Raw genomic sequence first — 14,102 nt, 5'->3', positions numbered from 1 at the left:
CTTTACTGCAGCGTTTGGTGTGAGGCACGTGGCCGGAGCAGGGTAGGTAACAGCCCGGGCACCCCTTTTGCTGGCAGTTATATCACCTCCCCGTGCCAACACATTGCCCTTGAGCAACCTCACCTGAACTTCACCTGTCGAGCTAAAGCCTCTTCCTGCTTTTACTGCTCTTACTGATGAAACAAGCCATGGCTCCTGTCCTCCCAGCATCTCCTTTGTCCGTTTGTCAGACTGTCACTTCTCTTCAGTTTCCTTTCCCAGGGCTAATCACATCCCAGCTCTTTTAAGCTTTCCTTATAGGTCAGGTTCTTTTTTCTCCCCCAAATCTCTCATTTTTATGCCTTGCATTTTAAAAATAATAATTCTAGGTCAAACAACACTTGATTAATTTTAAAGGGTGAATGTAAGAAATCACTGTGCTTGTGGTATCACACAGAGATCGCCCCTTCAGGGAAATCCCTTTTCACTTGTGGTTATGAAAAACTTCATGCATATTGCCCTATTTTTATGACATTCACCTCTGAACTGTATGTACTAAGCAGAACTTGAGCTCTGAAATAGTTTATTTAATTTTTAGTAGCATCTCCTGGGAAACTCAGCAAAGACCCACCAGCTCCAGCCCTGTGTACTCCCAAATGCTTCATCAGAAATGGGGAGGTGTATGTTGTAGCCTTGCTGCGTGTCTGGATCTGTTGGTACTCGTGTGAAGGTTATTCCCAATCCAGATCCAGACCAGTCTGTGCCACCTGAGTAGCAAATCATTTCAAAATATATGTCCACATAGCCAAAAGGCATGGCAGAACTCTGTTCATAATCTGTTTTAAGCCTCAAGCCTGCAAGGACTAAGGAATCGCACTAAACTCCAGGAAGATATGTGCCAGTTGTCTTTGGTACTAAAATCTAATACACATGTATATTTGTTGCATTTTTAAACACTGTTTCAGAGAGAGAGCACGTCACAAAACCTAGATCAGTAAGGGAAAATTCAATATTAAATTTGTCACGTTCTGCCCTGAAATCTGCTTCTTTGGAAAAATCCATTAGCTTTTCTTTAGCATACAAGTTTATTTTTTTCTCAAGCCTCTTTACCTAAGGAAAAAAAAAAAAAAAAAGAAAAAGATTCTTGGTTTCATATGAAGGGTTAGGGCTATTGTGTCGTTCTCAATAGCATTAACAGGTAAGTTCTACAGATGGCATCATGCACTTCTGTTCTTTCCACCCGAGCAGTTCATCTCTCTGAGTGGCCATTATCTCTTGAGAAACACTCAAGTGGTCGGTATCATGTGCTGGAGAGTTTCTCAATATTTGCTGCTGCATTCTAGGTAGCTGAAACCCAATTCTGCTACTGTGTCAGTTCAGGGAGTAGTTTCAGTTCAGGGGGTTTATTTTCCATTCTTCCAGTTTCTTCATTACACAGTTACAGCCCAGTCTTGGGCTAGTGTCAGCTGTGACGAAACCAGCAAGCTTTAACAATAATAAACGTGTATGTTGTTGGAATTTCTTTTGCCTCTTAAGAAAGCTCATTCAGAAAATCATTTAATGATGCAAACATGTGAGCAGAAGGTGCAACATGTAGGAAACAAGTCACCTGGACTTGTGTTTGAATGAGTTTCATGACTTAATTTCAGGAGTGAATGAAGCAGGTGCGTGTTGTGTTTCTTTTTTGTTGGTTTCTCTTTTTTTTTAAAGTGGCTGAAGGACTGCTGCTGTATTTGAACAAACAAACAAAAGAGGTTGAGGGATGAGCTGCTGCAGTTGTACTTTTTCATACCTTAATAGTTAAATCTATGGAAGCCTGTGTAGGTACACACGATTGTTTTGCTTGCATGCAGGACAGTATCCGGTCTGTGTGTGGTGCAGGAGACACGGGCAGGGTTTCTCTAGGGTTCAGTCAGTGTGTGACAGACAGCAGGTAGGCGTTTGGGTGTTGAGCCTGTGGATGTTGCCTCAGTGGTGAGTGAGGGAACTCGTACCGTAACTGAACACTGGTCTCTCTCTGCAGAGAGAACTATTGGACGGAACTGTGTGGTTTATGCCACCAAAGATATTCATACTTAAAAGTAACTATAAAACACGTGTTCCCATCACATAAATTGCAGGAATTTATAAAAGTAAATACAATTTTAAACGTATTGTGTTTTTTCTTCTGTAAGCACCATTGGGTATCTTGCAAGCTGAAAAGAGCGGGAGCATCGGCTTCTCGGAGTAATATTAATTGTTTTCTTTTGGCTATAAATCTGGGAACAAAATGATTAAATAGGCTGGAGAAGAGGGGTAAAACTCAAATAAAAAGGCACTTATGTTTATTGCGTTTTGCAGGGTTGTTTTCGGGAACAGCATATGTCTCCTGAGACTTTGTTTCTTATCCATTTTATAGAGCTCTGGCCTCTTAATGGCACTGCTTTAATGACTTGTTCTTGGGGTTCTGAGTTGGTATCAGTGCTTGCCATGAAAACAAGCCTGTTACAAAGAGGTCAGGTTTCACGAGACAGCAATAGACTTGTAAAAACAGATTTTACTGGAACAAATAAAGTCAGAATTAAGAAGAAACCAGAGATTTGCCTAAAGAAACAAGACACAGAAGGAGCAAGTATTGAGCTAAACTGATAATGTATAAATTTAGGTGGGAGATAAGTGGGGATTTTTTTGTTTCTAAAACCATATTTAGTGAGTTTTTAATGAGTTTTTTCTGAAGATTTTACGCAGTTCTCTGCAGCTCTGACTTGCTATCTTTAGAGATTAGTTTTCTGAGGAAATGTTTTGTTCCTGCTCAGGTGGAAAAACGTTCTTTAAATACCAGCTTCAGTTAACAACTTGCATTGGATTTTCTAAATAGTATAGCTGAATTTGTTCTAGCTTGCTATGATGGTGATGACATTTTGTGTTTTGTGAAATACTAATTTTCCTCAATCTCTTTTGTAGTTCTTGAGAGTCTCATTTTTGTCTTTAATCTTCAGCTGTAACATACTGGATGTAAGGAAACAGTTCTTTTTACATACATAAATTAAAACCAAATATTGTGTTTCTGTTGACTCACTGTGTCCCTTTAAATGATCGTGCCAGCATAAGAAGACGCTGTGATTTTATAGTTCCTATGGAGATTAAACTTTTAAAAGCTTATCTTTGCTTTGATAAGATTGTGTCGTTACCTTTCTGCCTTGTTAAAATGGTCCTTTCTTACGCCACTGGCTGTGTGGTGCAGGCGATGGCTCTGAAACTCATGTTACCTTGATTTGTGTTGTTCTTATTATCTGTGCCTTTATTACATTCCTAGAGATTTTATTTTGAAAGCTAAGCAGATTTGCCCAGTTTGCTACATCATATTTCCAGTGAATAAATGAATTAATAAATATAAATAAATGAAGCCAGTAAAAAAAAAAAAATTCTGTTAGAAAAATCTGTGAAGAACAGCACTAGGGCAATACTCCGACTCAGGTGAACATACGTTGTCTGTGTAGGGAGGAATTAGAAAGGGGAAGGAGGGAGGAGAGGAAGTAAGACAAGCCTGGATGCTTTATTTTTTTTATCCCCCCTGTTCTGGGGTGAAAAACCTCAGTGGAGTTGAACTACCTCAAAACAAATCCAGAAAGTTCAGAGTTATGAGAACAAGCTGGTGTATGTGCAGGTTATTCAATTTACACCGAGTCTTTCTGTTCTGTGAAGCTGAACTTCTGTAGGTAGACAAAGAACTATTAAGTCTTTTTTTCTTCTGATGGTTTCTTAGCAATCAAAAGAAAATCTGTTTGGGAACTGTTTTCGCATCTCCCCCCAGGAGGCTTTAAGACTGATGTTGTAACATCTTTATACAAGTTGTGGGGTTTTTTTTGTTTGTTTGTTCTTGAACCTGGTACTGTTAAAAAGTGAAAGGAAGAACAAGAAGTGGAACATAGGGTTAAATTCTGCTGGTGGAAGAGGCTCGTTGCGGTGAAGGTGGGCAGGGGAGAAGGCTGCAGAGGGTGCTGGGACGGGGGGACCTGCTGCCCAAAGCGCCTGCCTGGTTGTAAAAGTCCCTACTGGGAGCATCTCTGCTCGCGCCCGGGAGCCCGAATCCTGTTTGAGGTGCCAGGCTTAGTTCCCAACGGCTGCGGTGCCTGCATCGTGAGTCTGCAGGTGCTTTCAGGTGATCGTGCTGGACGAGGAGGTTTGGTTGCTTTGCTAAGAGAACTCTTGGTCTGTTCACAAAGCTGCAATGCTTTCACGCTGCTGGTGTGATTAGGAACGCTCGTTCCTGCAGTGCTGCCGCCGCTACAGGAATGCAGTGCCAAAAAAGCATTTATTCTGACCTAGGAAGGGAATAGGTGTACTAGCAATGGGACTCTTTATGGAGTTAGGCCCGTGCTAGGAGGTAATTTGTGTGTGGAGGGGAGAGCAGCCAGGTGCTGTCATGTTCCCTTCCCACTCCAGTGTTACTCAGTGGTGCTGTGCAGTAGAATTAAAGTGACGGGGTGGAGGAGCGTTCATTGGAACGCTTGGTGAGCATCAGTACTGTGTGTGTGTCCTCTGTGCGGACACGTTATTGAGAACATGTTAAAGAGGGGGAAAAAACATTTCCCTTAATAAGTAAAATAGAGGAATTCTTTCAGTATAAAACTTGAATGTTAAGAGATGGATACCTTATTAATACTGGTTTATGTATTGAAATCGTGTTTCTCTATAACTTATACAAGAGTAGAAATGCATTTGCAATCTGATTTATTTTTTTTTTTTAAAGTAAATGAGTACAGTTAAGTTCATGCAAAGCTTGTTCCCTCTGCAGTTACAAGGGGTGGAAATGTGTGTGCAATTATTTGTGTTGCGAGTTATCCAAAAGGAAGAGTTGTTCTTTCTGTTAATTATGTTGTAAGTAGCAGTAAATTAGCAATTAATTAGAGAATTTTGTATTCCTTTCCCTTTGGCATTTATTTTCTGAGCGAAGAAATCCAACTGCTGCTTAATTTCTTAGGTGCCTGTTAGCTGGAAGGTATTTATTGACCTGCCACTTCGGTTGACTCAATTTTGTGAGCTCCTGAAGTTGTAAATGCACAAGATTATATTGGCGCTCTGTGCATCAGGCATGCGCTTGGTGACCCTCAGACTGCTGGGCTGGAAGTGTTCTTACATTATTAAACTTATTTTGAGAGCTTCTTTGGTTTTGATTTCTTTTTCTTATCAAACATGAACTTGTACAACTCTGCAGAGGCGCTTACTGAAGTGAGTATTATTAAAGGACTAAAATACGACTGTCAGGAACTGAATGTTTTGGAAATTTTCTGTTGCAGTCAGATTTTTTTTTTTTTTTTTCTGGAAGTGTAGTGGGGCCAGTCCCAAACTAGTTGAATTGTAATGAACTTCATTAGTTGAATTATTGATAGGCTTTCCAGCTGCATGCCGGTCTTGTATACTTAATTCTGTTTGGGATTGTCATGTTCATGGAAGCATTTTGTTCCTGAGTTGGGTTAAAGCAAAGTTATTTTAAGTAAACCTCCAGCCAATGGAATCATGCTCTTGAGGAAGGCTGACGAGGTAGCTAGTCCCATCTGCCCTTGCACATAGAGAAGAGGACTGTTTGAAGCATCTCTGGGTATTTCTGCAGGTCGAGCTGTGACCTGGAGTTTGGTTTAGCCAGGAATTTTTCCTTGCTTTAGTCCTTTATTTTTAAATACACCGTTCTCTTATTTTTAGCCATTTCTGCATTTGAGGTCCAGCCGCTTTCAGCTGAGGTCCAAGAAGGTGGTGTAGCTCGTTTTGCCTGTAAAATAACAGCAAACCCTCCTGCCACTGTGACATGGGAAGTGAATCGAACAACCTTACCTCTAATCATGGACAGGTATGTAGAGTTACACATTTCAGAATGTCATTTATTTTCTATGATAATTTTGAGCCTGCTACAAGAAGCAACGATCAATACTTGCAGTGCCATTACATAAAAAAAGGTTCCATGTGTATAGTATGTCAACTATTAAAGAGCTATTAATAGTTAATTTGTTAATTTTAAATAGGTGTTAGGAGTGCAGACCAGAATCAGCTGCTCTTGTCTACACAGTAAGCACTGACCTGTGAGTCGTTGTTGGTGAACTTCGTATGCGAGTCATCCTCAGGAACAGGAGTTGCTGTGGGACACAGAATAGGTGGTCTGCGGCCGTAGGAGTGGTCTGAACTAGGGGATTGCTTGCACAGAAGAATTGATGCTGAACCTGTTTTTCTTTAGAGGGCCCATAAAGAATTATATGTACAGAAAATTGAGTTAGAACACTTCATCCTAGGGAAATTCTGCGCAGGGAGAGTTTTCCCGAGTTGATTAACTTGTAAGGTGCAGCCTGTTCCTTGCTACATTCTTTTCCTGTCCAGAATTTATTTGTTGAACCTGCTCCCATCCCTCTCAACATGTAACTGCTGTTGAACCTGTCTAAGATACCTAGCATGCAAAGAAAGGTGAAAAGACAGACATTAAAACTGAAAGCAGAGGTGGGTTTCTGGGAGCTGTATACCAGTTACACCAGTATATCAGAAACCGCTGCCAAAAATCAGCCAGCCTGGATAGTATGAATGTAGCAACTGACTAAAGAAGGTTGGGATGGTTCCTTCTGAGGGTGAGGAAGATCTGCTTGTCGAAAGTGAATTCCTTTGCTCTCATCCTGGTGCTGGGGGGAATCTCGCCTGTAGTTCAGAAATGCGGGGAGGTGAGTCATGTGTAGAGAATGTTTTTGAGTCTCCAGCCTGATGCTCTCGGGTCAGTGTAGCAATGCCTGTTTGTAAATCAAGTAGTTTATTCCACGGTGGCATTCACTGCCTGAACGTTCATCTACATTTCTTTTTTTTTTGTTCCTGTGACAGGATAACTGCTCTGCCTACAGGAGTTCTTCAGATCTATGGTGTTGAGCAGAAGGATGCTGGCAATTATCGATGTGTGGCCACAACAATAGCCAGTAGACGTAAAAGCACTGAAGCAGTGCTGAGTGTTATTCCAGGTACTTGCCACGTGAGATTTTTTCAGTGGCATTATGTTGCTTTTTTACGCTGTAGCAAAACCACTTATATGTGTTGAAGAGCTGTACTCTCTTCTGAACCACTTGCCCAAATGATAATTTTGCTTGCTTGTATCTTGCAGCTAAAATATTGTTCTCTGTAAGTTTCCATAGTTACTGAAATAAGGCTTTGGTGTAAATTTAATTCTAAGCATCCTTTAAAAAAAAGTAATGTTTTAATTAATATTTAATTGAGCTTTTTTAAATTGTTCTCACTTGTTTGATTTTTTTTTTTTTACCTCCAAAGCCTCAGACTTGAAGCATTTTCACAAGCCGTCTATAATAGCTGGTCCTCAAAACATTACGGCATCTCTTCATCAAACTGTCATACTGGAGTGTGTAGCCACAGGGAATCCAAAGCCAATCATCTCATGGAGCCGGTTAGGTAGGTCTTAAAATTACAGCATATGACCTTCAGCCTTGGAGAGGAAGCGAATCTGGAAAGGAAGGATTTCAGCAATTAGGTTACCGTTCTGAGGCTTCTTGTAGTCCGCAACGATGGGTAGATTAGGGTAGGGTAAGTGAAACACTTTCAGTTGTGTACTTCCATACTGCTGTTAAAAAGCCTGGAGGTTTTCTGAGGCGTTGGACTCCCCACTAATGCTGTCAGTCCCACACTGCCTCCAGCACAGTGTGGGCAAAGTGCTGGCTAGGGGGGTGACCTTCAGGGGTCTGTGCTGAATCAGTGCTGAGTTAGGGCAGGTTGGAGTGGTTGCATCCTATGGAACAGTCCTGTAAATGTTTCTCCCTCTCTTCTTCTTAGAAGCACTCTGTGAATGTGATTTGGACCCTGAGTTAACGGGCCATTTGGACTATGGATAGGTACAGTCAGACCCCGAGTAGTCTGCCTGGAAGGGGAGAAGAGAGGCGATGCGATAAGAACAATAATATTCATCAATGCATCACATTTTTCTATGAAAACTACGTCTGTTTTTATTCTGACCCATATCTAAATCTGAAAGTCAGGACAGTACCTGTAGAAGCAAATCATGAAAAGTTTTCCTATGTTTTTATTTCTAAAAGTGAAAGAAATAAACATATTTTTCCTGGTTGATTCAGTGGCTCTAATAGACAAACAAGTGAGAGAAAAGTTACGTAACAGTCACAGAGCGTTTGCTCTGTGAAGTAGAAAGTAGAAGAAAATACACAGTCATCAAATATACTCATTTTATCCCCAGCATAATTCAGGAGGAGATGGATGGTCCCTGCTTGTAAGGGTGCTGTGAGTGTTGGTGGTGATGAGCTGAATCATAATGCAAGGCAGCTGGGGAGGCTGACTGGGAAAATGGCATTAGTTTTTTAGCTGTGATGGTGAATTTCAGATAAACCACTTACCAGGTGGTGAGACCCAGCCCTCTGAATGGCCAGGTAACTAGAGTGAAGAGCAAAGCAAATGGAAAATGGAAAACTCTGGAAGTTCATCTGTGATTTTTCCTTTGCATCTTTTGACTTTTAAACTCTAATCTGTGCCATTAGTGCCTAGGGGACCCTGTTTAGGTAAGTTATGTAGGTACACTGAGCAGCCTTTAACCACCCTTCTCCCACTCTCTCAAACAGACCATAAGTCCATTGACGTCTTCAATACCCGCGTCCTTGGAAATGGGAACCTCATGATCTCGGACGTGAAGGTGCAGCACGCGGGCGTCTACGTCTGCCGAGCCACAATCCCAGGCACACGAAACTTCACGGTCGCGATGGCAACTCTGACTGTGCTGGGTGAGCCTGCTCTGACTCCCACAGTGTGTGTTCATGTCTTGTGCCTGTTTTCAGCTGTGCTCTGTACTGGGCTCAATTTTTATCTCAGACATAGTGCACCAAGGGCTACAGGGAGAGTGCAGAGATAAAACAGTTCACAGAACTGTGGCTGCCTCCTTCTGTCTGTTGACTTAGATGAGAAGTGTCAGATACTCAGTGTTGGAGTTAGACTATCAGTTCATTTGCACCTGATGATACCCAGGTGCAATGTTTGCTCTGGGAAGACAGGCTTCCAACACAGAGAAGAGTCCCATAACAAAGTAGAGGGATGTAATGTATATGTATGCTTTGTGAGCAGTATGTTAGAGGCTGGAGTTTGATTTGTTTGATGCACAAATGCACGAACACTAATGCGTAGAAATGTTGCTATCTGTGCAGATGATCTGTGTTTTTAAACAAATGTGCCTTGTTTACATGGAATGTGCCTTCTGCATGGGTATGTGTGTGTTTGAGTGGCCTGAGGAGAGAGGTTTGTGTGTGGAAAATTCATTATTATTCTGACTGTCCTTGCTTTTGTGGGGGCTTGATTTTTTTATTTCCCTCGTTACTTTGTAGCTCCACCTTCATTTGTGGAATGGCCGGAGAGTTTAACAAGACCTAGAGCTGGTACTGCTCGGTTTGCTTGTCAGGCAGAAGGAAATCCTGCTCCCAAAATTTCATGGTTAAAAAATGGGAGGAGAATACACTCTAATGGTAGAATAAAAATGTACAACAGGTAAGATTACAGTTGCTGTATGAGAGCTGTGCTAGTGATGTGCTACCAAAGGATGAAATTCCAGTAACTCAATATAGCCAAGCAAATTAGAACTCAAGTAAACATGAAATTGAACATTATGTGGGCATTTTCTTGGCAGAAGGAATGCAGGTTAGTCAATACCTAAAATCCTCAGCAGGGGGGGGGGGGAACTGAAAGAGTTTTCACCACAGAGTTGCTCTAGTGTAGCAGAGACCAGAATCTTGCTGGTTGTTTGAGGCTCTGTTTCACTACTTGTGTAGAGTGAGCAGCTCATATTAAACAGTTGGTTAAGAAACGGCAGCCCCACGGTTCTGTTCTTTGCAGGCAGGGAATAGATTTACGGGCTTGTTTTCACTGTGCCTGGCTTCGCAGACATGAATGTAAACGTGGCAGATTTTGAGGAACACTTTGAGTTGCTAAATTTCACAGCTGCACATCCATTTCTCATAGAAGAGTTTGTGGGGCATAAGTCAGTTACACCAAACTCATGAAGCAAGGGCAAACATAACTTTTTGCATTCTGTAGAGCCAAGTTCTTCCAAGATGTGAGCTTTTTTTCCTCTTTTTTCTTCCTTTTGGATTCAGTAAATTGGTGATTAACCAGATCATTCCTGAAGACGATGCCATTTATCAGTGCATGGCTGAGAATAGCCAGGGATCCATTCTCTCCAGGGCCAGGCTTACTGTAGTTATGTCAGAAGACAGACCCAGTGCACCTTACAATGTCCACGCTGAAACGATGTCGAGCTCCGCGATCCTGCTAGCCTGGGAAAGACCGCTGTATAATTCCGACAAAGTGATTGCGTACTCCGTGCATTACATGAAAGCAGAAGGTAAGCAGTTTGAGTTCAATACTATTTAAGTACTTTTATGTGGTAAGAACTTGAATGTCCTTGCAAAGACTGTCAGACCTGAATGGTGCCTAACCAGGGTTGCATCAGAGCTTACCAGCATATAAATACATATGGTAATCGACAGGCATGCTTGGGAAAAAGGGCTTTTGCCACCTTATCTCTTTTGTGGGACTGAGTGTTCTTCCAGCTCACTCTTGTCTGACTGCTCCAATGAGCAGATTTTGAAGTTAGGAATGGACTTTAAAACCTGGGCCCTCCTTACTGCTGTCGGGGTTTCATCCTCAGTGGGAGCTTCTGCCCGCTCTCTTCTCCGTGTGTGCTTGGCGGGGAGGGACAGAGCATACAACAGAATCCAGGAGGCTTACAGACTTGACCTTTCACCACAGACAGCTCTTTAGTCTAGATCCCTAAATTCTTGTGACTTTACTGACTTTCATATATTTTGGAGTAGAACAATTGATATTTTATTGGCTTGACTATCTTTTCTTGGAATGATTATTGGCTGAATGGTAAAATCTGTTCTTTTTTCACCCCTTAGTCTCTTACGATGAGAAAAGTATACTCAGAACTCTAAAATATGCTTAAATAGGCATGAACAGTCTATCCTAGTCCCCAAAGTGTTATATAAAAAGGAACAGATAGCTGTAATAAAAATGAGCAACTAGACACTTTAAATTCCCTTTGTATTATGTAATTGCTTTAAGCTAAGGTCATCTTTAAGGTGGTAGAAAACAGGCATTTTTCAGAAACAGGAAGGATTGCCAAATGACTTGAAAGTTTGTTAGGTGCGTGGCTTAAACTAAGCTGCGATGTGGCTCTGTTTTCTAGGAATTATTTCTTTTTCCATTTCTATTCAGTAAGTAGTTTATTCAGGGACAGGACTGCAGATGCTCAGCTCTGTGTGGAGTACCAGTATGCCATCTGCTAAGCAGAGGACAGGAAGGACAGCTTAATTACTCTAAAACTAACACAGGAATAGCTGCCTTCGCTTTGGCAAGTGGGATATTTCAGTACACAAGAGAATTTTGTCTGAAGGAAGGAAGGAAAGAGTTGCGGGAAATTCCCCCCTACACTTCCAGTCACTGAGGTATTGTGCTCACGCCCCCCTCTTAAAGCTCATGTGAATGAAGTCACCCTAGGTAAGTTTTCTGGGTAATTGTATGTCCGGTGCCAGTATAGCGGGCAGAGACTGGGTAACTTCAAAGAAAACCAGAAAACTGTCCTTAGGGAAGTGTGTGTTTGTGCAGGAAATACTCTTGCACAGCAGTGAAAGGAGGTACCTTCTGAAACATGTTTTCTGCAGAATTATTTTGCCATCCCTGCTTTATTTGCTCGCTTATCCAAAGGTTATATCTTGTGAAATGAGAAAAAAGAGAACAAATGCCAAACAAAACCAACCAACACACAAAAAACCCTCTTGATTTATTTGAACTTGTGTTCTCAAATACCCATTTTTTTCATCTTTCCAGCCTGTCTTGTGATATTGACTTTATTTAATATAATGCTATTGTGCATTAGTAAAGAAATCCACAGAGGGTGAGTGGGGAGGGCTGTATTAATTACAGTGCTGGGAATCAAAATGTAGGTGACCTACCTGCAGTTTTTCTTTGGTAACATGGTTGTATAGAACCAGAAGATCTGCATCAGGACATAAACCCACTTTTGTCTTGTTTCGTGGAAAAAAAACGTTGACCTCCAAAGGCTAGTAGACTGCATTTCTGTAAAAGAATTGCTTTCTGAGATATAGTCTATAAACATCAGAGGCATTATTAAAAACCTAGAAAATGCCTTTGTGAAAAAGGATCACATCAGCCATCTCTCCAATATAAATTTAGAGGCAACTATATTTAAAGAAATGCAAATCGAATATTAAAGAAAATCTTTAGATGACATTGACACAATACCGGGCCATAGAGGTGCTAACCTAGACTGTTGACATTATCAGCACCTTATTTACTGTCTAAGAATCCTGGATAATTATCTATTAATTTAAATAGTTTGTATTAATGTATTGCTTTCATTATTCCTTTCAGCCTGTCTTTCCCCCGTTTGCCCTCACACCCTGTTTCAGGCCTTACTGAAATGATCTCAGAAGGATCTGACTTAACTAGAGCATATCTTACTTGCTTAAAGCTTCCTGTGCGTTACTTTCTACATTTACGTTCATAAATTGCTCTTGTTTGAGTTAGGAACCACGTTTGTCAGTGTGAGTAAAGAACATTTTATTGCAGAATTAAAACGGTGCTTGTTAAGTCTTCTGAGCTGTACTGATGCTTATGGTTCCATAAACTTTAAACAGAAAGGAAAACTGGATAACCACACTAATTTGTAGAGGTTTTTTTCTGTAGACTTCACAATGGTTTCTGTATTTGAATACAAGAGATACCATCACTCGTCGTTTAATTTCACAACTTGAGGATTCTGATGTTTCACTGTAAAAAAGAGGTTCAGGTCCTCTTCCCTATTTAAAAAAAAAAAAAAAAAAAAAAAAAGAAGTTAGTGTTTTAATCAAGTTAGTTGAAGAAACTAACAGGTGTTTTTTTTGTATTTTTGTTTTTTGTTTCTTTAAGCAGATTATTTTACATTCAAATCAGGGTCATAGTAGCAAGAGGACTAAGGGTCTGATGAGCGTGCATGTTGGAGTGTGTTAATTCCTTGTTAGTGATTTAGAAAAGGCACAAAGGGAACACTGATTGTGGTGGAAGGCAAGCCTTGTTCTCTATTATGGCTGTTTCATTAGGGCCTCTGCATGAGGCCTAGCAATCCATTCAATGAGAGAACAAGTCCTTTTAATTTGAGCTCAAGGATCTTGTTTAGTAGGTCAGAAATCGTGCCTTGCAATTCCTAATTAACAGGCCATTAACTAGTCTGTTGTGAGATGCTCGTAATCTTGTCTAATTAAAATGCTATCAAGTTAATTCATAAATGTGGGAAAACTTAATGGTGGAATTTGCCTTTCGTTTTGTTTATAAATTCGGTTGTGAAGAGGAGGAGCTGGCTCTCACAGAGTTTTGATTAAGTTGACGCGCGCTTAGTGTGAATTGTTCGTTAACACAGCAGCTTTCACCACACCTATTCCACTTTATACCCTTCCTCTATAGGGATAAAGCCCAACAAAGGCAAGGACTGCTGCATGTGTTGCTATGCATATTTTAATCTGAATTGCTGAGAAATTTTTTTTTTTTTTTTAACAACTCGCTAAGGAGCCAAACGTTTTTTGAAGCTCATTCTGGTCTGTTCTTGTTGGCCTTTCTCCAAATTAAAGAAAAAAACCGTGTCAATCAAATGTAATAGAATTCACAGGGCTAAAATGAGATCCTTTTGCTGAATAAATTCTTTCTGTTTATTTCTTTTGCGGGGGGGTGGTGTTTGTTTTGTTTTTGATGGAGTGGAGCCCTTGCATTCCTCGCAGTCTGCTATAGAAAGGCTCTAAATAGGTTTTGAAAAAAACCTCCCTGACTCTAAACAAATAGATTTAGAAGCTCGGTATGAATGATAAGGCTATTAGAGCTTGTCTGTTGTGTTACTGTACATTGGGCACAGTTTGTTGTGACTAATTCTAAATAGGGTTTAGAATTGCATTCAGCATCCCTTATTCAGGAAAATCCTGAAACACCATAATCTACACCACGGCAAGACACAGTTACTCCTGTGCATAAAAGAGCTTTTGCTTACCAAGGTTGAAAATCTAGGGGTGGATTGGGGAAGAACGTGAAATAACTGTAAGATCTTAAAGCCATGTTTAGGGATTGTC

General features: G+C 40.8%; 1 protein-coding gene across 1 annotated transcript in view; it reads left to right on the top strand.

Annotated features, from left to right (window-relative positions):
* The window catches only part of PRTG (protogenin), an 80,621-nt gene that overhangs the window by 27,142 nt on the left and 39,377 nt on the right, over positions 1-14,102 (top strand). The window contains exons 3-8 of the mRNA XM_026856092.1: positions 5,662-5,806; positions 6,814-6,947; positions 7,252-7,389; positions 8,562-8,720; positions 9,315-9,474; positions 10,080-10,327. Coding sequence (XP_026711893.1) covers positions 5,662-5,806; positions 6,814-6,947; positions 7,252-7,389; positions 8,562-8,720; positions 9,315-9,474; positions 10,080-10,327 — 984 coding nt within the window. The remainder of the gene's footprint in view (positions 1-5,661; positions 5,807-6,813; positions 6,948-7,251; positions 7,390-8,561; positions 8,721-9,314; positions 9,475-10,079; positions 10,328-14,102) is intronic.

The sequence above is a fragment of the Athene cunicularia genome (genome assembly GCF_003259725.1).
Source record: "Athene cunicularia isolate RWA chromosome 10 unlocalized genomic scaffold, athCun1 chr10_part1, whole genome shotgun sequence".
Taxonomy (NCBI): Eukaryota; Metazoa; Chordata; class Aves; order Strigiformes; family Strigidae; genus Athene; species Athene cunicularia.
The sequence above is the reverse complement of the archived record's forward strand: the minus strand, read 5'-3'. Positions and strand labels throughout refer to the sequence as shown.